This window comes from Apiotrichum porosum, assembly GCF_003942205.1.
Source record: "Apiotrichum porosum strain DSM 27194 chromosome Unknown scaffold_9, whole genome shotgun sequence".
Lineage (NCBI taxonomy): Eukaryota > Fungi > Basidiomycota > Tremellomycetes > Trichosporonales > Trichosporonaceae > Apiotrichum > Apiotrichum porosum.
The window spans coordinates 277066-301646 of record NW_021167116.1 but is presented as its reverse complement, the minus strand read 5'-3'; the positions used below and the strand labels follow the sequence as shown (position 1 = coordinate 301646).

The window sequence follows — 24581 nt, the reverse complement described above, 5'->3', positions numbered from 1 at the left end:
TGACCGTGGTATTCCGACAGGCTCTGCCGTGGGAGCGCGCTCGTCTCTTTATATCAAAGTACGACCGCACCGGTCTCTTTGCGTCGCGCTGCGTGCATGCATGCCGTCTTTGCCGCCGGGCCACTCTTACGTGCACGGCCTCCATCTCTCTTGACCGTTGCTCTGTTACTGCCGAGCTCCGCTTCCCGCCCGCGAGCTGGGTGCAGCAGACACTTTCAAAAACAAGAGACGTCTTGTGCTCGGACGGATCGACCGATAGCCGGATATAACGTCACGAGCCACGGCGGCCCTCGCCACGCCGTCCACTCATGTCAGCGGGCCCGCCGGCAAGCGACCACCAGCAACCGGCACGGTCTTCATCTGCCCGTCGTCTGTTTTTCTGTCTCAGTTCTAAGCTTCTGTAGTTTACGACTACAATCGACTGCTGAAGGCTGGCACTTTGCTCTCCCCCCCGGCACATCATGCTACTACTGTTGCTCCTAGAGCACTCCGCCCAGAACCACGAGCGCGTGCTCACACAGAGCCACCACCACGTCTTTGTCTCTACCGGGCACCCGCACGCTGCCCACGCCAAGCAGTGCGCCGCGGTCGCCGCCGCTGACGCTCACCACGCCCTGCAACGCCGCTGTGCCGTCTCCACCACTTGGTGGCGGGTAGTAGATGTACGCATTGCCGTTGCCCACGCCCGTACCAGACTCGAGTGCAAAAACTGTAGTCGCCGTGTCCCCCGTGGCTTGGCGATCTTGGCTGGTGGTCGAATCTGAACCGCCGGCAGTGCGGCTTGGTCGTGTGACATGGCGTACGAGCCGCAAGTCACGCTTCGACGACATGACAAACGCGAGGGCTGGGTTGGTGCCCAGGTGCACCCATGGCGCGCGTGCGGGGTCAGTCGACGGCGCAAAGACGAGACCGTCAACTGCCGTTTTGACGATCACACCCGCGGCAGATGGCAGCTCTGGCCCTTGGCTGGTGACTGGGAGAGAGAGGACCTGGGCTGGCTGGCGAGGCCACGACACAGTGGGCACGCCGCCCTCGGCGTTGGGCACAATGTGGCCGAACAAGACCGTACGGCCCACAGTACTGGCACCACTTGGGTGAGCAAAAGCCCCATCCTCCCCCTCGCCATAGTCTGCACCGTCGTCCAGGTCAAAGTCCATCTCTTCCCGGAGCAGAGCCGGGATTGCCGGTTGGTTGCCGTGTGGTTCCTCCGAGGTGCGCGTCTGCACTGACGAAAAGCTCTTGCGGATCGCATCAAGAGTCGAGGCGGCAAACGTCTCTGGCACATCCTCGGCGTCGTCCTCATCGTCCGAACCGGGGACGAAGACGCTCGGCCAGCGCATGCCGTCCTCGCCTTGTTTCTGCAGCTCAATGTCGAGCTCGGCCTTGGTTGCGTCGAATGTCCACGTCGATTCGTCGACCACGATACCATTCCAAAACGAGTGAGCGGGCTTGGACACAAACGACGAGAGAGCAGGGGTAAGCGAGTCGGACTGGATAGAGATACCGAGCATGTCGGGAGTGATCTTGACGTTGATGTCCTTGCTAGTCGTGCCGGCAGGGAGTGGGACAGTGATGGTCACCGAAGTCGTGTCTTGCGTCCAGCGGAAGGGGTACTCCTTGGGCGTATCCACGTCCATGGCCTCCTCATCCGCTTCTTGGTCGGCTGCTTCCCCATAACCATCATCCTGCTCGAACGGATCCCTGCTCGCAATGTTGGCACCGAGGCCGAGCTTGGCCAACTTGGCCTCGCGCAGTCGCTGGGCGCGTTGGGCCGCCGTCTCGGGCTTCTTCTCTTCCTCCTGCTGCTTCTCTCCAAAAGGCTCTTCGCAGAGCACAATCCAGCCGCCTTCAGTCCACGAAGCCCAGTACGGGAGGTCGCCACCGGTGAGCGCCCACAGGGGCTGCAGCAGCTCGGGCGAGTCGTCGACGCCGTTCGTGTGCGAGACGTCAATGCCGACCTCGACCAGCTCAAAGTTGGCCACACGGGGTGTGTACTTGCTCGAGTCACTCATGGGCTCCACTACCGCACGGGCAAGGAGAAGGCGGAAGGCATCACCACCTTCGTGGTGGGCCGCGTACAGGATGAAGGGCGTTTGTCCGCCTTCGAGAACGAGGTCGTACCGAGCAATAAACTCGCCCGCGAGCTCGGATCCCGGCTCTGAGACGCGGAGGACATACAGTGACCCCGAACCGGTTGACACAGCCCATGCCGTTTGCGACAGTGGCAGCACTCGAGGGTACTCGGCGTGCCCAGACGAGATGGGGGTAGGGAGGGACGCGACTTGGGCAAAGTGTGGAGTCAGGGTGTCCTGTTTGTTAGCATTACGCGTACGTCCCGGGCTCACATCAAGCTCAAAGGCAACCACGTTCCAGTCCTTGTCAACATACGCGCCGCGGCTACCGGCAGTGTCGAGATGGTCCCATGCGATGCGGGCGCGGACCTCCTTGAAGCCCAGCTGCTGCTCGCCGTACCCGACACGGCTCTGTGTTGCGCCGTCGCCTGGGAGCTTGAACGCCTGCAGGTCGGTGTCTGGGTCTATCGAGTGGAGGCGGTACGTCTCGAAGCGGGGGAACAGGAGTTGGCGGTTGGGAGGCAGGAGCTCTGCAGGACGGGACATTGTGCGATGGGTGGTTTGAATGGTGGACTGGATGGGAGAAACAATGAAAGTGGAGGTTCAAATTCCGACAAACACAAATGACGAAATGGAGATGGGAGGGAAGCTTCGATCACCTTGCATAGTCATTCCGGTTCCAACCTTCTCATCATCACCATCCACCACGCCGCCTTTCCCCCTTTACAACAGCGTCTCGTACACTGGCCACTGGGATCGAGCAGGCCATGGGCTCGCGCATTCCCCCGCCTGCCCGCTTCCGGCGCACAGAGGTGCAGAGCGGCATCCAGCTCGCGCCGCTCGCGTCGTTCCTCACCAGTCTCACCACCGCGTCGCACCTTGTCAAGCTGGGTGACATCCTCGACCGATACCGCACACCCACCAGCTACCATCGCGTAGACATAAGGGTGGTCGATACCTCAGACTTGCCGCCGAGTCCTGGATGCATCGAATCTGCAGAGGATACCGACAAGCTCGAGCGATGGCGCCTCGAACGCGGTTCCCCCATCATTCAGGACGACGAACCTCCAGAAGTCACCAACGGCGGTGCCGATCAGCCCAGCTCCAGTGGCGAAGCCAAAGATGGTGCCGCAGAGGCTGCTACCGGCAGCGGCGATGTCGTGGAGTTGCAGCAAGACGGTGGGAACGATGAAGCGCCCGCCCCTCAGCTCCCGCCGCCCAGTGATGTGCCCTCGCTGAGCACACCCGACGAGCCCAGTGCCAGTGGTGGTGCCAAGGATGGTGCCGCAGAGGCTAATTCTGGGGGCGGCGATATCGTGGAACTGCAGCAGGGTGGTGGGAACGAGGAAGACTCCACCCTCCCTCCAGGCTGTGGTGATGCTTCCCAGGGGCACACAGTCGACAATCAAGCACTCGGCGACCAACCGACTCTCGACGACCAACCCACACTCGATACCTTACCGCCCACACTCGACACCTTGCCCCCCACCCTCGCTGGGACCGAGACTGCAGCATCTACTATTCCTGCTTCTGCACCCGATCATGCCGTCACCGACGAACCCCTAGCTGTCCTCCCGACCTCTTCTCCCACCGCAAGCACCTTGGCCGCCATCCCCCTCTCCCGAGGCGCGTCGGGAGCACAGACACTTGTTTCGCTCAGCCAAGGCGCCAACCTCGTCCCCGTGACACCAGACGCCGTACCTTTACCAGATCCAGAGCAAGTGCTGTCTGCGGCGACTCAGATGGGCGCGGCGGGCAGCCTGTTCACATCCGTTTTGGAGGACGCAGCCGACCACACTCCCGATCAGTCGCGCCGCGCGAGCGTGGCCGAAGATCCAGCACCCACGGGCCAGGCCGGAGGAGTGGATCTCATGGCCCCACCAGTGGGTCCCCCTGATGACATGATGCCTGCCACGCTTGAGCAAGCGACGACGCTTCCGGAGTCGACAGAGGACAGTGCTGCGCCACCCAACTTCCCTCCAATGGACGGCGATGGGGGCCTTCCAGTCACTGCCGACCTCATCGCGTTTGCCATTGGCACCGTTTCGATGATGGCAAATGGTACTGACCAGGATAGCGACTATCGTGATCCCGGCGCACCACGACCTTCATCCCGCTCGCCTTCGCCCGGTACGACTTGGCACCCTCCTCCCCCTGGCGGCTCGGCCCAACTCAAGCGCGAAATGCGTATCGACCTGCGCACCCTCGACCCAGCGGCCCTCTTTGCACTCGAGTTATGGCGTCGAGAAGAACTGGGTCTTGAGCCTCTCGACTTGCTCGTCCCAGAGAGCAAGTGGTACGCCCAGCCTGAGCCTTCCCCGCCTCCAAAGAAGAAGAGGGGACGTCCCAGGAAGAGTGATGTTCCCACGCAAGGTCCCGCGGCCGACAACACTGCTGCTTCCACTGCGGCTACACCCCAGGGAACAGAACAACCGACGACCAACGGTGACGGCGCTGCTGTCGCGACAGAAGTGATCAACGTCGCGTCCTCGCCATCTGAACCGCGCAACCCATCACCTGACATCATCCTACCTGATGGCTTTGACGGTGACGCTGCCATGGATGCCGACTTTGAACCGCCAAAAGAATCTGCACCTCGAGGTCGACCCAGGGGTCGTGGACGTGGGCGTGGTCGCGGTCGTGGAAGTCGCATGTCCGTCGGGGACAGGCAAACTATCCAGGCCGATCGGGAGAACAGCCAGGGAGATGTTGTGGCTCAAGAAGAAGTGGCCAGCCCCCTGCCGGAGAGTAACGTCCAGCCTGAGATTATCATTTTCGACGAGTCGCCTGCACGCTCGTCGCGGCGCAGCTCTCGAGCTAGGACCCTTGAGATCCGGGGCCAGCGTGCGTCCAAGGCTATATCCGTCGACGACGACCTGGAGTCGATCTCATCACCCCCGCCGCGATCATCACCCCCGCCACGATCGTCCCGACGCAGCCTCTTGGTTGTGTCTCCTCAGCCTCCTTCCCCGCGACTCAGCCATGTCGATGGTGCGTTGGATATGGCTATCTCACCGCCCACTGCCACCACGCCTTCCGTCCAAGCCCTCACCACCAACGGCAGTCGACTCCCGTCTTCGGCCCGGCGCCCGATGTTTGCACGCAAGGTCACAGGCGGAAAAGCCCCAATGCTCCGTCCTGCTCTACCACCGGCACGACTGTTGAGGAGGACAACTGGCGAACCTTCCGCAAGTCCATCCTCGACTGATCCTCAGCTGCAGGCCCATCGGTCGATAGTGACCCACCAACCCCCGCTTTTCGACCCGGCGGAATCCAGTGCAGGCCCATCGAGGAGAAGCCGTAGTGGCTCGTTTGAGATTGTGTCAGAGCCCAGCCAATCTCTCGAGTCCTCTCAGCAGCGCCGGGGGCCCAGGCGCTTCACCGAGCTGGACATTAGCCCCGAACCCTCTCCTGACTTGATGGAGCCACTGCCCTCTTCTTCGCCGCCCAAGCACCGTCGTAGCGGCTCGCCGTTTGTGCTCATGCCTGAGTCTGAACCGCTGGTTATTACACGACGGTCGACAAAGCGACGCCGTGAGGCCACGGCATCCGAGTCCATGGAGCCCGAACCGCTCATTGTTGAGCCCAGGCGGCGACAGCGCCAAGGTTCGCTGTTCGCCCCCATGCACTTTGTGCCTCTGGAGCCTCTCGTGCGTCGACGCAAGCAGGGCCCAGAACCAACTCCCCATAAGGATGCTCCCAGTCGCCCTCGCGCACGCAAGCGTCTACTCACTACCGAGGAGCCAGACTTTGAGATTCTATCAGCGCCACCCCGTCGGTCGAAACGTCCTCTCTCGTTGTCGCCTGAGGCTGAAACGGACAAGTACGTCCTTCCCAAAGGTTACACCGCGTGCAGTCCCCGACAGTTCCTTGACCATGTCGAGATCCCGCACACTCGACCCAAACCTCGCGTCGTCCCCGCTGCGGCTGTCCCTGCGCCGGCGCCCACTCCAGCTCCTCCTGCCTCCAGATCCCAACCCAACACGTCCAGGCCGGCAAAGACGCTCAAAAGGCCCCGGCAATCCATGCCTGCCGTCCTCTCCTCTGCCAAGAGGGTCAAGCGCGCCAGGATCCAGTTCCAGATCGCCACGCCTGCTGTCAAGCCCGAGCCCGCGTCGTCTCCTGTGCAGAGGGTGCTCGTGCTGTCGCCGCAGAGGACCATTCCGTCCCCGCCCAGTCCGCCGAGGCGCCGGCTGGCGGTGGACGAGGATGACGAGTGGGCAGACTTTAAAGGGTGGTGAGGAGACGAAAAGCTTGTTCCGCTGAGACAACCCCCCTCATCCGCCGTGTGTCTTGTGTGTAAAGTGTGTAGAGTAGAACCATGTCGCTGGCCATGTCCACCCATGCATCCATGTCGCCAGTGCTGAACGGTGCTGAACGGTGCTGAACGGCCTCCACCGGAAGGTTGTGAGGAGAAATGCGGGGCCCACTTTACCCTTTTCGAGATTTTGAATCATGCGCAACCCTTTCATCGTCCATTGGCGTCACCACTCCTTTATACCTTTCCTCATAGACACCTAATCCACTTTTAAACATGCTGTACCTCATCGGTCTGGGTCTGAGCGACGAAAAGGACATTACCGTCAAGGGTCTCGAGGTCAGTTGATTGCCTCCTTTTGCTTCAATGGTGCCAAAAAGCTGATCACCCACTGCAGGCGGTCAAGAAGGCCGAGCGCGTGTACCTCGAGGCGTACACCTCGATCTTGATGATTGAGAAGGAGAAGCTCGTGAGTCGCTGGAGGAGAGGAGCGGTTGCTGGACAGAGGAGAGGACGGGTGGGACGGAGAGGGGGTCGTCAACGCGCTTCCAAAGCGTATGCCAACCATCGTCTTCCACTTTGTTATCTTCCATTCGAGCTGGCTGCATCAATGATATCATGAAGGGTGTGCGCTGACACCCATCTACAGGAGGAGTTTTACGGCCGCCCCATTATTACTGCCACCCGCGAGACAGTCGAGCTCGAGTCGGACGAGATCCTCAAGGACGCCGACAAGGTCGACGTCTGCTTCCTCGTCGTCGGCGACCCTCTTGGGTGAGTCTAGCATTCCTCCCTTGGCCTCTTGAGCTGCACGGCTTTTGTTTTGCGACATTCAGCTCTCACCAGTCTCTCGTTCATTGGACTCCCCACTGACCAACTCCAGCGCGACCACCCACACCGACCTCATCCTCCGCGCGTCCACCCGCGGCATCCCCACGCAGACCATCCACAATGCCTCCATCATGACCGCGCTCGGCTCGACCGGTCTGCAAATGTACAACTTTGGCCAGGCCGTCTCGCTGCCGTTCTACACGCAGACATGGACCCCCGACTCGTGGTACGACCGTCTGGAGGAGAACTCCAAGTACGGCATGCACACGCTCGTGCTGCTCGACATCAAGGTCAGGGAGCAGAGCGAGGAGAACATGGCTCGGTGAGTGGACATGGCGCCCGCGCGGCCACAGAGCAGAACAGGGGCTCTCGCTGACATTTCCAGCGGCCGCCTCATCTACGAGCCCCCCCGCTTCATGAACCCCTACCAGGCCTTTTCGCAGATGCTCCTGACCGAGTCCAAGCGCCACCAGCCCGAGGGCACCGAGGACGAGGACGGAAACGTCATCCCCGTCACGCCCACGTACATGAACCCCGAGAACACGCTCGCCATGTCCCTCAGCCGTATCGGTACCTCGACCCAGAGGATCATCGCCGGCACACTCAAGGAGCTCGCGTCCCTCGACGAGGAGGAGTTTGGCGGGCCCTTGCACTCGGTGGTGGTGGTCGGCAAGCGTATCCACCCCCTCGAGCTCGAGTTTGCCGGCCGCTGGTGTGTAGGCGGCGACGAGGGCCAGTGGTGGAAGGTCGCCAAGGAGGTGTATGGCTGTGAACGCGAGACCTTTGAGTAGAGTGGAGGCACCCCTCGTTGCTGGGAGTGTGTGTGCCACTTTGGGGATTCATGTATATGATGTTTTGCTTCTGCCGGGTTATCGTGGCTATCGTGACACTGTGGGTTCAGCCGCGTTTTGACAAACAGCCGTCTAGCATCGCTGGCGGTGCAATACTGACTTGCCGCTACCCATGGATGGGTTCAGCTCGGTGGTCAGACCTCAGTCAGCACGGGGGAACATGTCACTTGGCCGTCTAGCTCACTCGTCTTCCTTCCGGTGAGGATGGGTCAAAAATCACAGTGCTCATATACACGAGACGTCAAAAGCTCATATTGTGTATCATGTCGGCTGTGCAAGAGTCGTCAACGTACGCATCGGCGTGTCAGTCTAGACAGGAGATGGTGAGAGGTGGCGCGGTGCGGGCGTGGTGTTGACCCAAGGGATATCCTCTTCACTCCACAACCACAATGGGACATGACCACCATCCACACTCCCGCGCCCACGCCGTACGAACCGGATCTATGCATCCTCATCCATCAATCCCCGCTACAATAAAATGACCAGTAGTGCTGTGTGTGTTTTTTCCACTGTCTAGAGCACCTCCTTGGCAAGCTTGGCCGCCTCGGGGTTGTTCCTCTTAAAGTCCCACATGCGGTAGAGCTGCGCCATACCCGTTGAGCCGACAAAGAAGTTGACGGCGGCGAGCGAGTAGTTGACGGGGGTGATGACGAGGGAGTAGCGCACCTGCGTGTGGTGTCAGTGTGGTTTCACGGCCTCGTTGTCTCGTTCATTGTACAGCTGGTGCGGTCGGAAGCAAGACAGCTGTGCAGGAACAAGGTCAAAGGCAGGGGGTTGGTCGGGCTGGTCGCTCGAACTGGGAGGCAAACGGAGCGTGGTCGCAGGTGTGCACGTCTGGCAGACGAGTTCACCTGCTCGAATGTCTCCACCACCCCTGCCGAACAACCAGCCGCGAAGCCAGGCTTGGTTTCCCCGGCATCCACCAACGTATCCTCGGCCGTCTGTCGTTCTTGACCCGACGCAGCACCGAGCCAACACCGCCAAAACGACTAGCAGTACACGACTCGACTTACCCAGATGAAGCCAGTAGCGGCGAGGGCAAGGTTCTGCGAGAGCGAGAGCTTGTCCGCAGGACGGCCCAGGTCCTTGAGACCAGCAATGACGAGCGACCACTTGGCCATGGGGGCCCAGAAGAAGATGGTCCTGTTGGCGGCAAACGACCATTACGGGCGAGCGTGGAGAGGGGGTTACACGCCAGGCCAGAGGTTGGAGGTGAAAGAGGAAGGGACCGGGCAAGAGTGGCAAGTCGAGTGACATTCGTCATGATGTGGAGCAGGACGAGGACGACGGTGAGGTTGTCAAGGGATCGTGATGGGGCCGCGAGTGGACGAGGATGCGCACGAGTAGTAGAAATCACAAAGGAAGGAACACGGTCAGCAAGCATGCTTCATCACCGTCGTCATTGTCGCCAGTCTCCCATGTTGTTACCCCACAGAACGCGACCTCTAGTGTCACAAAACGGACGAGTCGGTTCAAGGATAACAAATGGTGACTGACGCACGCCCAGTTGAAACGCACTTGGGACCCGCTGGGTGGTTCATGAACGCCTGGAACCGCGACGCGGCGACGTTGGAGGCTGCCGAGGAGACCTGGCCGGACATTGTGGGTTGGGTGAGGGGGGGTGTGGGTAGAAGGAGAGGGGTGTTGAGTAGGACGGTCGAGTCGCTCTTGTCGTCACCGAGCTCTGCCCACTGCTGCCCGCTGCCTGCCTCCGTCTGCCGTCCGTCTCTCTCTCCACTCTGTGTGCCGCCGGCCCCCGCGGCGCCCGTAAAGCCCGCTCACGCTCGCTGGGGTGGGAGGGGCCGGCGTTATACGCGGCGTTATCGCCCAGTGGCAGCCCCGCCGCCCGCCCGGGCGTGAGCCGTCCGTCTGGGGTCCCCACACCACCCAACATGAGCCCAGATCGCCACTGTCTCTCTCATAAACAATTGCAGTGCGCACCAACGTCATCGTCTCTCTGCATCTCTCTCACTCTTTGTGCTGCTTCTCGCACTCACAATGGTCGCTCTAGCTCTTCTCGCCCTGGCAGGGCTTGCGGTAGCCAACCCCGTCCAGGTCCCACTCACTCCTCCTCCCGCTGCTGCTGCTGCCAACCCTCGCCCCCTCGTCATCTGGCATGGACTCGGCGACACGGCCCATTCCGAGGGCATGGACGCGTTCGCTGACAGGGTCAAGGAGCTGCACCCGGGCATATTCGTGCACTCTGTCATCGTCCCCGAAGGTGGTAGTCCTGGCGATGAACGGAACGCAGGATGGGTGAGTGTGGTAGTACTGCTGGCCCAAGCCCTTTTGTCAGCTAACACGGGACACAGTGGGGAAAGGCCGAGGAGCTCGCCCAGCAGGGATGCGATCAGATTGCCGATATTGAAGAGCTCCAGGACGGGGTAAGCTCACTTGTGTTCTTCAAGAGCTGAGCTAACATGTTGTTTCCAGTTTGACGCCATCGGGTTCTCCCAAGGCGGCCTCTTCCTGCGCTACTGCGCTCAGTACTCGGACGGCCCCGCGATGCGCAACCTCATTACTGTGAGCTGACCAGTTACGACTTCAAGCTCCCGTCTCTAACGCTGCTATACAGTTTGGCTCGCCGCACTTTGGCATCGCAGCCCTCATCCCCTGCCCCGACCCGCCAACACTCTCGTGCCGCCTCGCGGCCCGCGCAGCGCGTTCGGGCATCTACACTTCCTGGGCCCAGTCGCACCTCGTCCAAGCGGCATACTACCGCGACCCGGCGCGCCTGGACGAGTTCCTCCTCGCCAACACGTTCATGCGCAACATGAACGGCGAGGGCCTCCTGGATGACGAGGACGCCGGCAACGGGCTCGGCCACCTGGAGAACATGGTCGCCATTGCGTTCACAGAGGACAAGACCGTGTTCCCCGGGCTGTCGGCGCACTGGGCGACGGTCGACCCAGAGGACACGACGGTCGTGGTTGAGCTCGGCGACCAGCAGCTCTACACCGAAGACTGGATTGGCCTGCGCGCGCTCAATGAGACTGGGCACCTCATCCTCGACTGGTGTCCCGGAGAGCACATGCAGATTGGTGGCGATGGCGGATGTGGTGACCAGATGGTCGAGAAGTGGGTCGGTTGGAAGAAGTAGGACGGCTCACGGCCATCTGTAAAGGCAAATCTATAAAACAAAAGCCGTACCGTTGTCTCTCTCTCTCGCCCTATTATATTTTTTGTCAAATAGCAGCATGTCATAGTTCATCTCAAGTCCTAGTTATACAAACACCACCACTCATATATCCCGGCCTTAAACCTTGTACACTACGCCATCGGCCTCCATGACCTCGTTTCGGTCATGCATGGCAGCGACGGCGGCCTTGGCCTCGCTCGTGCCAAACAGGTCGGCATTGGCCAGTCCCTCGTTGACCTTGGGCAACAGGTCGGTAAACTCAAAGAAGCCTTGGTCGGTGGTGTCGTTCTCAAAGACGTGTGACAGGCGCTCGCGGAACATGTCGAGACGCTCGGCGGCAATGTCGCCACGCTCCGCGTCCGCCTCGGCGTCCAGAGCCGCAGCTGCCTCTTCCTCTTCCTCCATCTCAATGTCCTCCTGCGTGGGCGGTGCGGGGCCTGTGCCCTCCAGACGACGCGCCTTTTCACGGGCCGCGTCACGGACACGCTGCGAGATGGGCGCCACCTCCTCTTCCTCCTCGCGGTCGCTCTCGTCCTCGCCGCTCTCGTCGTCACTGCCACCGCCAACACCAGGGTTGAGCTTGCGGCGCTTGCGGCGCTCGGGGCGGAGGACTTCCTTGAACAGCGCGAAACGCAGCAGCTCCTCGGCGGCCATGGCGTCTGTCTCAGTAACAACACTGGCGAGGCGCGTCTTGGCGTGTGCGGTCGACAGACGGATGAGCGTCTCGAGCGTACGCGCCGTCAGGGGCGAGGTGCGCTTCTGGTTGTTGGCCAGGTCGTCGTTACGCAGCGACGCGTACACGCTGACAATGTAGTCGGCAGCGCCCTTGGTGAGGGTTGGGTGGATACGTGTCTTGGTGTACTGGATGTACTTTTTGACAAACGCAATGGAAAGAACCTCCTTGCGGCGGTTGGCACCGCGGCCCGACGACGTCGTCACACCGCCGTGCAGGAGCGGGTTGAACTTTTCAAACACGGGCGTCTCGGTGACGCGCGACTCTTCGGCATCGCCGCCAACATCGAGGTGCTGCTGAATGTTCTCAACGGCCGGGGTGCCCTCCTCGACACCGGGCTGGAGGTAACGGTGCATGCGGAGAACGTGCTCTGAGATCTGGCGGTCGCGAGACTCGTCCGAGTCGTCGGTGACGACAAACAGCAGGTCGAAACGCGACAGAAGCGAGTCGGGGAGCGCAATGTTGCGGTGGGGGTCCTTGTGGACATCGTACTGGCCGTAAATGGGGTTGGCGGCGGCGACGACCGAGCAGCGCGCATTGAGCGTGGTGTGGATACCGGCCTTTGCAATGGTGACAGTCTGCTGCTCCATGACTTCGTGAATGGCGACACGGTCGACTTCAGACATCTTGTCAAACTCATCGATACAGACCACGCCGCGGTCGGCGAGGACCATGGCACCGGCTTCGAGACGACGCTCGCCAGTGTCCTTGTCGGTAGTCACAGCAGCAGTGAGACCAACACCAGACGAACCACGACCAGTGGTGGCAATGGCAAGGGGTGCAGTGTTCAAGACGAAACGGAGCATCTGCGACTTTGCAGTTGACGGGTCACCGACCATGAGAATGTTAATGTCACCACGGATGTGACCACCGTTCTTGAGGTTCTTCTCCTCACCGCCAAGAAGCAGGAGGAGGACAGCCTTCTTGATGTACTCGTAGCCGTAGATGGACGGAGCGAGCGACTGCGACAGCAGGTCGAAAATGTTCTTGCGTTTGGACAGCTTGTTAATGTTGCGAATGTCCGTGTCGGTAAGCGGTGTCTGGATAATTCCACCACCCTGCTTGGACGACAGAAGGATAATGTTGTTGGCAATGAGCTGGGTGCTACCAGGATTAGCCGTGAGCTGTGACATGTTCACTCACTGGAAGCCGCGCGAGCCGAAACCACCACCGCTGCTCTTGTACACACCGACAAGCTGGATACGGTCACCGGGCTTGCAGGCATCAACCAAGTCGTCGGCGAGAACGACCTCGACACCGCGGGGAAGCTGGCCAGCCGGTGCACGCTCGGGCATCTCCTGGATGTTGATGGTCTGGTGGTCGCGGAAGGTGGACAGACCATACTCCATGAGCACAGGGTGACCCTCACCGTCGTCCTGGGGGATAACCGTTGTGGATCCCGCCAGGGTTGATGAGGGGGCAATCATCGTGCCGTCATGGTAAGCTCGCGAGTGAAACTTGGCAGTTGGGGGGCAGTAGTGGATCGACTTGAGCATCTTGGGGCGAACGAGCGAGCAGCGGGTCACAATGCCTTCGAGGGAGACCATCTTGCCAATCTGGTGGCTGCGGAGGGTACGCGGGTTGCAGTGCTGCTGTCCGAATGAACCACGGAAGCCGACATAGTACTCCTTGTCGTGGATGTCATGCTTGAGCGGCTGATGCAGCGCTTGGACGAGCTGCTTGAGTGCGGCGTCGATAGCCGGGATATACGCCATGGGCTGCAGGAGCAAGCCGTCGGCATATTCCCTGCCATAGTCGCGCAGGTCGTCGAGGTTGACAATCAGACGGACCTGCTCCAGGTCGAGCATCTGCTTGATAGCCTCGCGGTAGTTGTAGTTTTCTTTTGTCTGAGTAGCACATGGTGAGCCACCGGTGCTTCATATCTCACACACAAGCATAAAAGACTTACCTCGTCATCCAGAAATTCGACAAACTGGCGGGCGCGGTCGCGCATGAGGTCGTCCCCGGGGACGAAGCTATCCTGTGTTGGGGCTATGTCTGCCATGGTGCGCGGTGGGGGAGGGGAGATGGGAAATGATAAGTTGAGAGACGCGGAACACGGTGATGTCCATTCCACTTGCAGCGCGACGCGTTCTCGTCGGCGCGTCGCGCGCCGGGTCATATTAGAAGGTTTCCCACGGTAGAAATGGTGGTTATGACGTGTGAATGTTTGACACACATGCCTCATGATACAAATACTCCCGCGTGGGCCCCCGGACATGAGCTGGCGCGCGCGTTCTGGAGTGTTCGGAAAGCGAGACCCAAGAAACGAGCCACCCCACGTGCCGTCGACAGACAATTGTTGTTCTTACATCTCTTGCCACCTATCCCTCCCTCCATCCCCCCTCCCCTCCCCCCTGCATACTCCTCCCCACATAATGTCGGCTGAGCAGCTCAAGGCCGAGGCCAACAAGGCCTTTGCCGCCAAGGACTATGACAACGCCATCAAGCTCTACTCGGACGCCATCGAGCTTGACCCCACCAACCACGTCCTCTTCTCCAACCGTTCCGCGGCCAAGACGGGTGCCAAGGACTACCAGGGTGCTCTCGAGGACGCTGAGAAGACCATTGAGATCACCCCTTCCTTTGTCAAGGGCTACGCTCGCAAGGGCGCTGCCCTCCACGGCCTCCGCGACTTCCCCGACGCCGTCATGGCCTACGAGGCTGGTCTGCAGGTTGACCCCAACAGCGACATCCTCAAGAAGGGTCTCGCCGAGGTCAAGAACGCCATGGACTCGGACATGGGTCCCGGCGGCGACATGGGTCTCGGCCAGATGTTCAACGACCCCAACCTCGTCTCCAAGCTTGAGAACCACCCCAAGACGGCCGAGATGATGAAGGAGGGTCCCTTCCGTGCGCGCATTGCCCAGCTCCAGGCTAGCGGCGGCAAGGGTGTCGACATGGCCCAGCTCTTTGGCGACCCCCGCATGCTCTCGGTTCTTGGTGTCCTCATGGGTGTCGACATTGACGCCATGGCCCGTCCCGAGGGCTCGAACGAGATGCCTCCCGGTATGCAGGCTTCGTCGTCGTCGTTTGAGCCTCAGCCTACACCCGCTGCTGCTGCCCCCAAGGCCGCTCCCAAGGCCCCTGCTGCCGCCGCGCAGGCGCCCAAGGACGAGCCCATGGAGGTTGAGGAGGACGACAGCGCCAAGGCCAAGAAGGAGGCCGACGCCATCAAGGCCCAGGGTAACACTGCCTACAAGGCTCGCCAGTTTGACGAGGCCATTGGTTTCTACGAGAAGGCTTGGGAGACCTACCCCAAGGACGTGACCTACCTCGTCAACCTGTCTGCCGTCTACTTTGAGAAGGCCGACTACCAGAAGTGTATCGAGGTGGCCACCAAGGCTGTCGACGAGTCGCTCGAGCTCCGCGCCGACTACAAGACCGTCGCCAAGGCCTATGGCCGTATCGGTAACGCCTACCTCAAGCTCGCTGACCTGGACAATGCCATCAAGTTTTACTCCAAGTCGCTCACCGAGCACCGTACCCCTGAGATCCTCACCAAGCTCCGTGAGACCGAAAAGGCCAAGGTCGTTGCCGACCGCGAGGCCTACATTGACCCCGCCAAGGCCGAGGCCGCTCGCGAGGAGGGCAACACTGCCTTCAAGGCCGGCAACTGGCCCGAGGCCGTCAAGCACTACTCGGAGGCTGTCAAGCGCCTGCCCAACGACCCCCGCGGCTACAACAACCGTTCGGCAGCGTACACCAAGCTCATGGCTCTCCCCGAGGCGCTCAAGGACGCCGACGAGGCCATCAAGCAGGACCCTACCTTTATCAAGGCATACATCCGCAAGGCCCTCGTCCAGCAGGCCATGAAGGAGCTCACCCCGGCCCTCGAGACCCTCCAGAAGGCCATGGACAAGGACACTGAGAAGAAGCACGCCCGCGAGATCGAGACCAACATGAACAAGATTCTCATGGAGCTCCAGACCCAGCGCTCGACCGAGACCGACGAGGAGACCTACAACCGCGCCATGCGGGATCCCGAGGTCGCCGAGATCATGAACGACCCCGTCATGCGCCAGATCCTCTCGGACGCCCAGCAGAACCCCCAGGCTCTCCAGGACCACATGAAGAACCCCATGATCGGCCAGAAGAGTGAGTACAAGGGGAAAAGAAAAATGGCGATACAGCAGCTGACGACCGTTCTTCTTCAGTCCAGAAGCTCATCAACTCGGGCATTATCCGCACCGGCCGCTAATCGTAGACTCCGAAGTGTCATTGATGTATTGCATTGTTATCAGGGCTTCAGGGGAGGGCATGGACACATTGTGGTGGTGCTACAGTGGAAACTAATGAAACAACAGGCCGAGAGGCGAGGTAGAGAGAGGCGAGGTGGTGGCCGCGTAAGCGCGGTTTTGCTTTGTTGCTGGGGCTTATGCGCGGTTGAAGAGGCAGAGGAAGGACCAGCCACGCTGCGGTCGTGGCCTCGAGGGTACGACCGTTGTCCTTGACTTTTCGCTGATAGTGGTGGCAGGTACCGGCGTGGGCTGGACGTCGGCCGCGTGGACGAGGACGCTGGGGAACATGGTATAGCAGGTGAAGAGAGGCGTCTGCGGTAGATGGATGGTGGTGGTGGTGGTGGTGGTGGGTGACGGCAGAGAGTGCGTCTGCGTTGAAGCAGTTGGGAGGCAGCAGGCGGCCGGCCACTTGGGGAGGTGTTGGTGGGTGAGGAATGCAACATGCATCCCCGACATGCCGTGCTTTATGCTTCTTGGAGATTGCCCCCCAAAAGATCGACTCGTGTGGAGAGAGTGCGATAGCGCGATAGTCTCCAAAGCAGCAAACCGAGCGATTCCTGCGGCCTGCGGCTTTCCCGATCCAAAAGAGACGCCGGAAGCGAGCGTGTACCGATGGGGTCATCAGAAGACCGACGATGGCTTGGTGCCAACCATCATCGCCTCGCCCGTTGGCGTCGGTGCCTCGGACAGCGGTGCAAAAAGCTATGATGTCTAGTGTTTTACGTTTCTCTTTCCTTGCACCTCGCGCATGCTTCATGGGCTCCGATGCACAACTGGGGTCAGACCTCATGGAAGCACAACCTATCTTTGCGACATGGGGTGATCACCGCATCGATGCGTGCAAGCGAGGGTGACGTTACCTATCTGCCCCCGAAACCAACTCTTTGTCACGTATGAAACATCACTATGCATCGGTCTCCCTCGCTCTGATCATCCAAGTCCTACTCTCTTTGCCTTCTAGACGCGCGCCCACGTTGTTTACTGCACCCTATTGTTCTAGAGCTCGTCGAGGTCGTCTTCCGTCTCCTGGATCAACTGGGCAATCTCGCGATCACGCTCGCGGGCATCGGCGGCAGTCTCGAGGTCCTTGCGGTGGACGTTGGCAGCAAACCTCATACCCTGCAGTGCCTCGTTGTGCATTGCCAGGGCGTACTTGAGGCGCTGGGCGAGCTGCTGCTGCGGCTCGTCGGTCTCGTACAGGTCCTTCTTGACCTTGGACTGCATAAAGCCGCCCTTGTGGTCAATCGTGGCGTCAATGACACGGTCCTTGATCGCCTTGGCGACAATGTACTCGGTGTCCTCCTCCGAGTCGAGGCCGAGCTTGAGGCACACGTCGCGGAGCGAGATGCGCGAGTAGGCAAGCGTGATTGTGCGGAGGGCAGTGCGGATGACGAAATGGCGCAGACGGAGGATGAGGAAGTGGGTCGAGTCGGCGAGGAAGGCCTGCTCGTGGGTGGTGAATGCGCGCTGGAAGGCGGCAACGTCACCGATGCGGACGGCCTGAACAATCTGGAAGTAGGGCAGGAGAGCCTGCTGCAGCACTGGCCTGCGGAACATGGTGCGGTCCGGGATACGGCCGGTGAGCATCTCGGTGACAATGTAGAACTTGTGGATCTAGACAGTGTCAGCTCACACGATAGTGTTATTACTCACAATCTGCACGAATCCAGGCGCGACCTCGTCCTTGGGCGCACGACGGATGGCGGTCAGGAGGTGGTCGGCAGCCTCAGCATAGTTGAGCTGGACGGCACGCAGACGAGCCACGTAAAACAGCCAGCGGGCGGTCTGGGCAGAGTTGCTGCTGGGAGGAGTCTCAATCTTGGACAGCAGCTTGTCGGCCTGGTCGTACAGGTTGGACTGGAGGTAGGAGCGGAGGAGGAGGTTGATGACCGTGATCTCGAGCACCTCGTCCTTGCGGAGCTTGGCCGTTTGGCGCACGGCAAGCAGGGTGCTGTAATGTCAGTTAGGTCCACAGGTTCGCGTGCAACATGCCAACTTACGGGCGAAGCTCGGCAAGACGGTCCTGGAGCTCGTACGCGCGTGCGAGGTAAAAGTAGATCTTGGCGGCAATCTGGTCCATGGTACGCCTGTTCGCGGCCTGGACCATCTCGACGGTCTCGAGCGCAAACTCGCCGGCCTCGACAACCTTGCCAGCGTCGAGGGCAGCAAGAAGCACGAGCAAGCGCAGATAAACGACACCCTCGGGAATGAGGTCGCCGTTGCTGCTGTCCACAGGAGGAGTGTACTTCTTCGAGGTGGACGCAACCGGTGCGACAGTGCCGTCAGCGGCGGCGGCCGGGGCGGCGTCGACGTCCATGCCCTCGTCGGCGGCCTCGGGGATAAGGGCAAAGAGTGACGAGGCAATAAGCTGCTGGCCAGTCTTGGCTGCGGTGCATGTCAGCGGCCATTCATCCAGGCTTTCGTTGTGATGATCAACACTCACATCCCTTGGGGAACGCGCGGTCCAGCACCTCCTTGAGCGCCTTCCGTGTAAGCTTCTTGCGGAGTGTGGTGAGCGTGCGGAGAACGCGGGTGGTAAAGCGGGGCTCAATGGTGGCGACAGCGCGGCCGATGAGCATGATGTTGGTCAGGATCTCTGCGACGGATGGTCAGCTGTGATACACCGTGGCCTTGGGCATCGGGCACTCACCCTCCTCGACGGTGAGAACGGGAGCCGCCTCGAGCTTGGGCTCTTCGGCCTTGGTCTCGACAACGGCGGTCTCCTTGTCCTTTGCTGGGGTGGTGGTCATGGTGCAAAGGCGGGTGGGGGTTATGGGTGGTGGGTAAGAGTGGTAATGATGCCAACAGGTGGTGGATTCAAGTCGTCAGCGAGGACGCACACGCGTAACGAACGCCAGGTCACGTGACCGTGGTGGGTGGGGAAATGGCGGTATTGGGTCATTAGGAAAAGAGTTTCTAATGGAAAGCGAGAATGACCTGGAATGACATCACGCTCAGAGCTTTCGTCTGTGTGCTCACAACGCTGCGCGTCTGATGCGCGCGCTTTTGGGCAAGGACGCGCAGATGTCAAACAGAGGGACCTTGGTTGTCGCCGGGGTCAACACCAACACCGACGGCGATCCCTGCCACCTCCAACCTCCGACCTCATCCCCACCGGCCACACCACCTGTACCACCTCCCAAACCTCCTCTCCACCAGCAAAACATACCGCCCCTGCTGCAGAGGGCGAAAAAGAGAATCGACAATGACATGATTCGAACATGTGCTCCCGAAGGAAATTGATTTCGAGTCAATCGCGTTAACCACTCCGCCACATTGCCACATTGGTGTTCATCTTGTAGCCTTGCTTCTGGGCTACCGATTCATGCCTTGAACGAGGCCGATTGACCGTGTGGAAAGCGAGAACGGTGGTGTGCAAGGTCGGAGGGTATGGGTTGGTGGCGGTGAAAGTGGCGGCGCGTTGGGGTGGATGTGCGCCGATCTGTGTGTCTAGGTACACTGATCGGCGCCGGGTTTGTGCTGCGGCCTGGCTGTCGGTCATGATTGCATTGGTAGTCGTCGCTGGTGGCTGCTCGCTTCGTTCTGGGCGGTCTGGTGACCTCGTTTGCGTCTAGACAAACAGTACTGTACCGGTGACTGTACCTCTTCAGAGCTAAGGTGCGACCAGCAACGCACCAGACCTCCCCACCACGCATTGGATCCATTCAATGGCAATGGTCGCTGGTAATGGTCGCGCTGGTCTCGTTCTCCAGGTGAGCATATTGCACGAACGTGTTAGTAGCGCACCCAAACAGAAATCGATATCATGCTCAGCTCCATGCACATAATCCATATCAAGCGTCTCTCGTGCAAACCTCCCACCACTATGCACTGTTCACGACGGACGTGGAATTTCCCATTGTAAACACTTTGCCAGTTCCTCACCCGTGAGGCCACATTCTTTATCGCCTGTCTCCATGGCACGACAGTACGAGTAAACGACAAGAGACTTGACGGTGTGGGGCAGTTCGTCGAAGCAATATGCCGGAATGCCGGAGCGCTTGAGATACGGCCGCGGTGTCGCCGTGTTTGGCGGGCAGGTATGTTGATCAGTGTTTGCCCGGAGGTTGTAGTAGTCACAGTCGGCGCAGCGCATGAGGTAGATGGGCTTATCTTTAAGCAACAGTTTCAGAATTGACTTGAGGGTCTGGTTCTTGAAAAATGAAACGTTGTCGTGGTCCGGAAGGTGAGAGTCCATGGGCGAGTTCCAGTGGCCGAGAAGGCGGCTCATGGCCGCTGCGACGGTCTGCCACTCGGTCGTGGACGTGTGGACGAGGATGTTGTCCTCCTTGGTGGCAGGGGAGAGTAGTTTGGCAATGAAATCCTTGGGAATAGTGGAAGGCGCAGCCTGCAGTACACTGGCCGCCGACACCCACGCAAGACCGTGAGGCGCCAGATCGACGTCGGGGGCGATCTGCTGGCACTTGAGCGCTGCCTCGTACGCGTCGTGGCCAAAGATCACTCGCTTCGCCTGTAGGGTGTCCTTGTGGACCCGCTCAAACGGAGGAGTCGTCATTGGGCAATGGTGCTCGCCGTTCTCAACAGTGACCACAGCCGAGCTGGAACACGTTGGACAAAAGAGAAGCAAGAGCGAACGCGAGGTAGCTGCGTGTTCAAGTCGTTGGCCGTTTTCATCGACGGCAAAGCGCCACGCTTTGGCTCGCCGAGCGTCGTTCGATTCACCAAAGCGGGCCAAGGCATAATCGTTGAGAAACTCGGCAGATTGTCCGAGAGTGGGATGGTTGTTGGACGCCTGAGCGGCCAGCGAAAAGTTGTAGCCCATGGGCCTCGACCTCAACCACTCTCGCGCCTCGGCGTCGGTGTGGCGAGCAAAGATCGGGAGTCCGTGGGGAATATGGGCATCCATACCCGTGGCGCGTGCGTGGCCAATCATTTCCAAGATCTCGTCGACTTGTTCATCCCGTTCGCTGGTGTACGGCTCACCCTGGCCGCTGAGGAGCTTGCCATTGGCAAGGGTGCGGAGCTGAGACATGCGGGCGGAGCGGCTGGCGAGTGTCTGGGTGGTGTGAGAGAGTGAAATGGACAAAACGAGACTCAACATACCTCTGCCCATGCTTCGTCGTCCTCGTGGTCCATGCGTTCACTATTGGTTTTGACGGTCGACAGTGAGGTAAGGACGCCGACGAGCTCACGGTAGCGGCGGGCGGCAGTATCCAGACGTTGTTTGGTGCCCCCCTGCTCAAGCGCCAATTTCATGGCCTCAAACGTTGACATGATCCACTCGAGGTTGTTCGCCTTTGGGGGTGGGCCGCACTTCTTGATCTGCGCTATGACAACCTCTTCCGCCACGCGGGACACCATCTCCACGGCAAGGAGGAGTTCTTTCTTCTGCCTTTCCGCAGCAGGGTTGTACTTGATCGCGCCAGCGTCGATGTTGCAGACACAAATTACCCAAAAGTTCTCCGACTTGGGACCGACTTGAACGACAACGGGAATGCCGACCTTGTCGATAAACTTGGTGGTTTGTGGCAGATGGGTAGTGTGCATGTACTCGGGGGAAATAACGGCGGCGACGTCTTCGAGACTGCCTTTGAAGTCTGGAGACAAGAAGGCTAGTGTCGCCCTTTCCAGTACGACATCGTCCTTTTCCTTGTTGACTGCGAAGATGTCGGTCAGGGCAGAGTTGAAGATGTAGCGTGTCACGTCGGACGAGTAAGCGCGAACCAGGACCGGTCGCAAGGTTGTAATGTATCTAGCCAAGAAGGCCAAGTGGCGCCACGGCTGGCCGAGTTGTTTTGTTGTATGCTGCCAGAGGTCGACCCTGGGGCCAAACCACCTTTCCCGCCCCCCGTCGTCGATGCGGACGCCCATGGTAAGCGCACGTGCCGTGGCAAGGGCATGCGGTCCCGGACCGGTGCAGGCGCCGTGGAACGACACATCTGCGCTAGTTGCTTGGTGCGCATACTCTGGGATGTCCGATGTCAACACCATCGACGGCACCACACACACATCGCTTGTGTGAACCACGGCAGCGATGGCCGTACCATCCTCGACGATGGCTGCAACAGCCACGTCGGATGGAACGTTGTCACCGTTCTCACGGAACACCCGCAGTGCGCTACTGATGGCGTCGCTGAGCTGCTTTGCGAGCTCTGGCAGACCGCTGTGCTCAGTTGTGAGATGGTCGAGCAAGAAAGGGCTGGGGGAGGCGCTGGAGGCCAGGAGATGATGCACGCCGCCTCGCGCAGCGTTGAGAGAAGGGGAGGAAACGGCAATGAGGGCTCTCTCCAAATCTTGAACAGGCTGTTGGCCGACAAGGGGCAACGTCGACGTGCCGGGTGGAAGCTTGTAGGCATATATCTCGAGGGCAGGTGCAGCGGCCTCGGGAATTTGGGCGAGGAAGAGGGACAAGACTTCACTGGCTGGGTCGCTTGTTAAAACTGCCCAGTGCACATGTACAACTCACAGGTAAACTTGCCCACACGCCCACGAGCGGCGTCCGAGTCATCCTTGTGGCGAATGGCTGCCGACCTCGACGTGATTCCCGCATACGAGATCCTAACGGGTCCTTGTACGTCTTCGAGGGCGACACACTCGGCAATCATCTCGCTACCCCAGAGCTCGTCTCCTAGGAGAGTCAGTGAATACATGGCACGGGGGTGTCAGGGTTCACGAAAGGGTTACACACCATGAATTTCCATATATGCCATGACTAGCCCGACCAGCTGGGAAGCTGTGGCAAACGTCCAGACGCGAAGGTACAGCTCAAACGAGGGTGGTGAGTTGGAGTCGTCCTCGACCCACTTGCGCTTGCCGGTCGCCGTCTGGGCCGAGTTGAGCTCAACGTGGTACCAGTTTGTCCTGAGACGGGATGGATCGAAGAGGAGACCCCTGGAGCCAATGTTCAACATGTCGTCGGCAATGAGAACCAGCTAGAGACGTGTCAGAGGCCCGAATGGGGACAGGAAGGGCGTGACGCGCCCCTCTGTCGTCACCTACGGAAGAAGCACCGTCCAGCGAGATAGCACACTCCTGATTCCGCTCCCGATCAAAGTCGATGAGCTGGACCAGGCTGGCGTGGCGCTCTGTCTTGGAGGAGAGAAGGATTGCTTTGAGGCAGTGGTCACGGACCTGGCAAAGTCAGTATGGCATCCGTTGAAAAAGGACCCACCTCGCGGGTGCTGGCTTGCCGAAAGTCGAGCTCTTCACCCAATACAGGTGGGAGGCGGAGGCGATGGTGGGGAAGAGTAACTGGGGATGGTCACATTGTGAGCTCGGTAAACGGACTATGGTATAGGGCTCACTGGATACATCTGGGAGCTCCGCGGGATGGGGACGGAGAGAAGGGCCGGCGGGGGAAGGGAACAAGAGATGCGCACCCAGTTGAGCGCTGGGAGCCTCAGCGACCGGTGGTGGGAGTGGTGACTGGGGCGTAGGTATCGCCGAGGTTACCGACCGATCCATTGTGGGATGGTCACGGAGGGTGGTGGGGTGAGCTGAGAGAATAACAGCGACAAGTGGGTGGCGACAGCAGCAGCAATGACTGTCTAGTCAACCCTCCAACGCAGGACACACACACATGAGCGCTGATCAGGTCCTCCACCCTCCAGCTGTACCACGCTCCGAGCCACTGGTGCGTACAAAACACCGCCATTACATGCGTCTTGTTCAAGACACAAACCAACAGACCTGGGTACGCCAAGAGCTCGAGACTGTCGGGTACATGGTCGGACTGTGGCAGTCAAGATCCGCCACGAGCCCAGTCGCCACAAGTGGTTGGAGGAGCAGCCAGCCACAGGAGCAAGACTGTGCGTCACTGTACAGCTGTACATACAGTAACCAAATAGTCCATCTGCCACCGTACCACCGTAAAAAGCGACACTGCGGTCGTTGTGCCATCTCTGGTCTGCGTGGATATGCATGGAGGCAAGGGTATGTATATCGCACACAATACCTGGGCCAACGGCCAACCGCGGGAGCTTATGGGCCACAACAGCCGCCAAACAGTGTCTCACTTTGAAAGCGTGTACTGCCACGTACAGTACAGACGGGGACTCTAGTCAACTCCAACTTGGTCACAAGCTCACAAGGTTGGCCACGGTCATCCAGTCGATGGCCATCCAGCCTCACCCCCAAGTGCTTTGGACCAAGATCAACAAGTATCTTGCATGCGTGAACACCGGGTATGCAGCGCGGGTGGGCCATCTTCCGAGGACCATGCATTCGGTGGTGACACTCACGACATGACGAGTCTCGCTAGGTGTTCTATCGGCCATGAGTCCCCGTTTTCGACTCGTTCAGCCATAGTCTACCGCACTTGTCACACCATTCCTATCATTTCCACCCATTGCGCCATGGGGAAAGTCTGCAGAGGCAGTGGAGGGGCAGTGTAACTTCACCAGCATCAATGATGGCTACCCATTTGCATGATGGCCGGTGAAAACAGGTGTTCCGATGTCCCCTTCTTCATCCGATCAAGTGCCCGATCGTCCCGC

At 59.9% G+C, this 24581-nt stretch overlaps 9 protein-coding genes across 9 annotated transcripts; 4 read left to right on the top strand and 5 right to left on the bottom strand.

Moving 5' to 3' along the window:
* Positions 1-479: 479 nt before the first annotated feature.
* On the bottom strand, positions 480-2618 carry EHS24_009360 (uncharacterized protein; the record flags this gene model as incomplete). The annotated part of the gene is made up of 2 exons (XM_028624649.1): positions 480-2309; positions 2346-2618. 2 exons carry the CDS (start codon positions 2616-2618, stop codon positions 480-482), a joined length of 2103 nt encoding a protein of 700 aa, XP_028474817.1.
* A 221-nt stretch (positions 2619-2839) lies between these two features.
* EHS24_009359 (uncharacterized protein) lies at positions 2840-6313 on the top strand (the record flags this gene model as incomplete). The annotated part of the gene is made up of 1 exon (XM_028624648.1): positions 2840-6313. One exon carries the CDS (start codon positions 2840-2842, stop codon positions 6311-6313), a length of 3474 nt encoding a protein of 1157 aa, XP_028474816.1.
* Positions 6314-6606: 293 nt separating this feature from the next.
* Positions 6607-7952, top strand: DPH5 (diphthine synthase; the record flags this gene model as incomplete). Its single annotated transcript, XM_028624647.1, has 5 exons — positions 6607-6669; positions 6728-6799; positions 6980-7104; positions 7214-7483; positions 7547-7952. 5 exons carry the CDS (start codon positions 6607-6609, stop codon positions 7950-7952), a joined length of 936 nt encoding a protein of 311 aa, XP_028474815.1.
* Positions 7953-8525: 573 nt separating this feature from the next.
* On the bottom strand, positions 8526-9613 carry MPC2 (Mitochondrial pyruvate carrier 2; the record flags this gene model as incomplete). Its single annotated transcript, XM_028624646.1, has 3 exons — positions 8526-8678; positions 9026-9155; positions 9531-9613. 3 exons carry the CDS (start codon positions 9611-9613, stop codon positions 8526-8528), a joined length of 366 nt encoding a protein of 121 aa, XP_028474814.1.
* A 397-nt stretch (positions 9614-10010) lies between these two features.
* EHS24_009356 (uncharacterized protein) lies at positions 10011-11112 on the top strand (the record flags this gene model as incomplete). Its single annotated transcript, XM_028624645.1, has 4 exons — positions 10011-10268; positions 10325-10396; positions 10446-10535; positions 10588-11112. 4 exons carry the CDS (start codon positions 10011-10013, stop codon positions 11110-11112), a joined length of 945 nt encoding a protein of 314 aa, XP_028474813.1.
* Positions 11113-11268: 156 nt separating this feature from the next.
* MCM3 (MCM DNA helicase complex subunit) lies at positions 11269-13889 on the bottom strand (the record flags this gene model as incomplete). The annotated part of the gene is made up of 3 exons (XM_028624644.1): positions 11269-12988; positions 13028-13731; positions 13794-13889. The coding sequence occupies 3 exons, from the start codon at positions 13887-13889 to the stop codon at positions 11269-11271; spliced, it is 2520 nt and encodes an 839-aa protein (XP_028474812.1).
* Positions 13890-14262: 373 nt separating this feature from the next.
* STI1 (Hsp90 cochaperone) lies at positions 14263-16085 on the top strand (the record flags this gene model as incomplete). The annotated part of the gene is made up of 2 exons (XM_028624643.1): positions 14263-15982; positions 16042-16085. 2 exons carry the CDS (start codon positions 14263-14265, stop codon positions 16083-16085), a joined length of 1764 nt encoding a protein of 587 aa, XP_028474811.1.
* Positions 16086-17121: 1036 nt separating this feature from the next.
* On the bottom strand, positions 17122-18875 carry RPN3 (26S proteasome non-ATPase regulatory subunit; the record flags this gene model as incomplete). Its single annotated transcript, XM_028624642.1, has 5 exons — positions 17122-17739; positions 17779-18076; positions 18126-18510; positions 18569-18721; positions 18776-18875. 5 exons carry the CDS (start codon positions 18873-18875, stop codon positions 17122-17124), a joined length of 1554 nt encoding a protein of 517 aa, XP_028474810.1.
* Positions 18876-19384: 509 nt separating this feature from the next.
* Positions 19385-23550, bottom strand: EHS24_009352 (uncharacterized protein; the record flags this gene model as incomplete). The annotated part of the gene is made up of 10 exons (XM_028624641.1): positions 19385-19696; positions 19762-19826; positions 19873-19956; positions 20011-21142; positions 21190-22508; positions 22553-22714; positions 22775-23018; positions 23086-23217; positions 23258-23337; positions 23391-23550. 10 exons carry the CDS (start codon positions 23548-23550, stop codon positions 19385-19387), a joined length of 3690 nt encoding a protein of 1229 aa, XP_028474809.1.
* Between the last annotated feature and the right edge of the window lie 1031 nt (positions 23551-24581).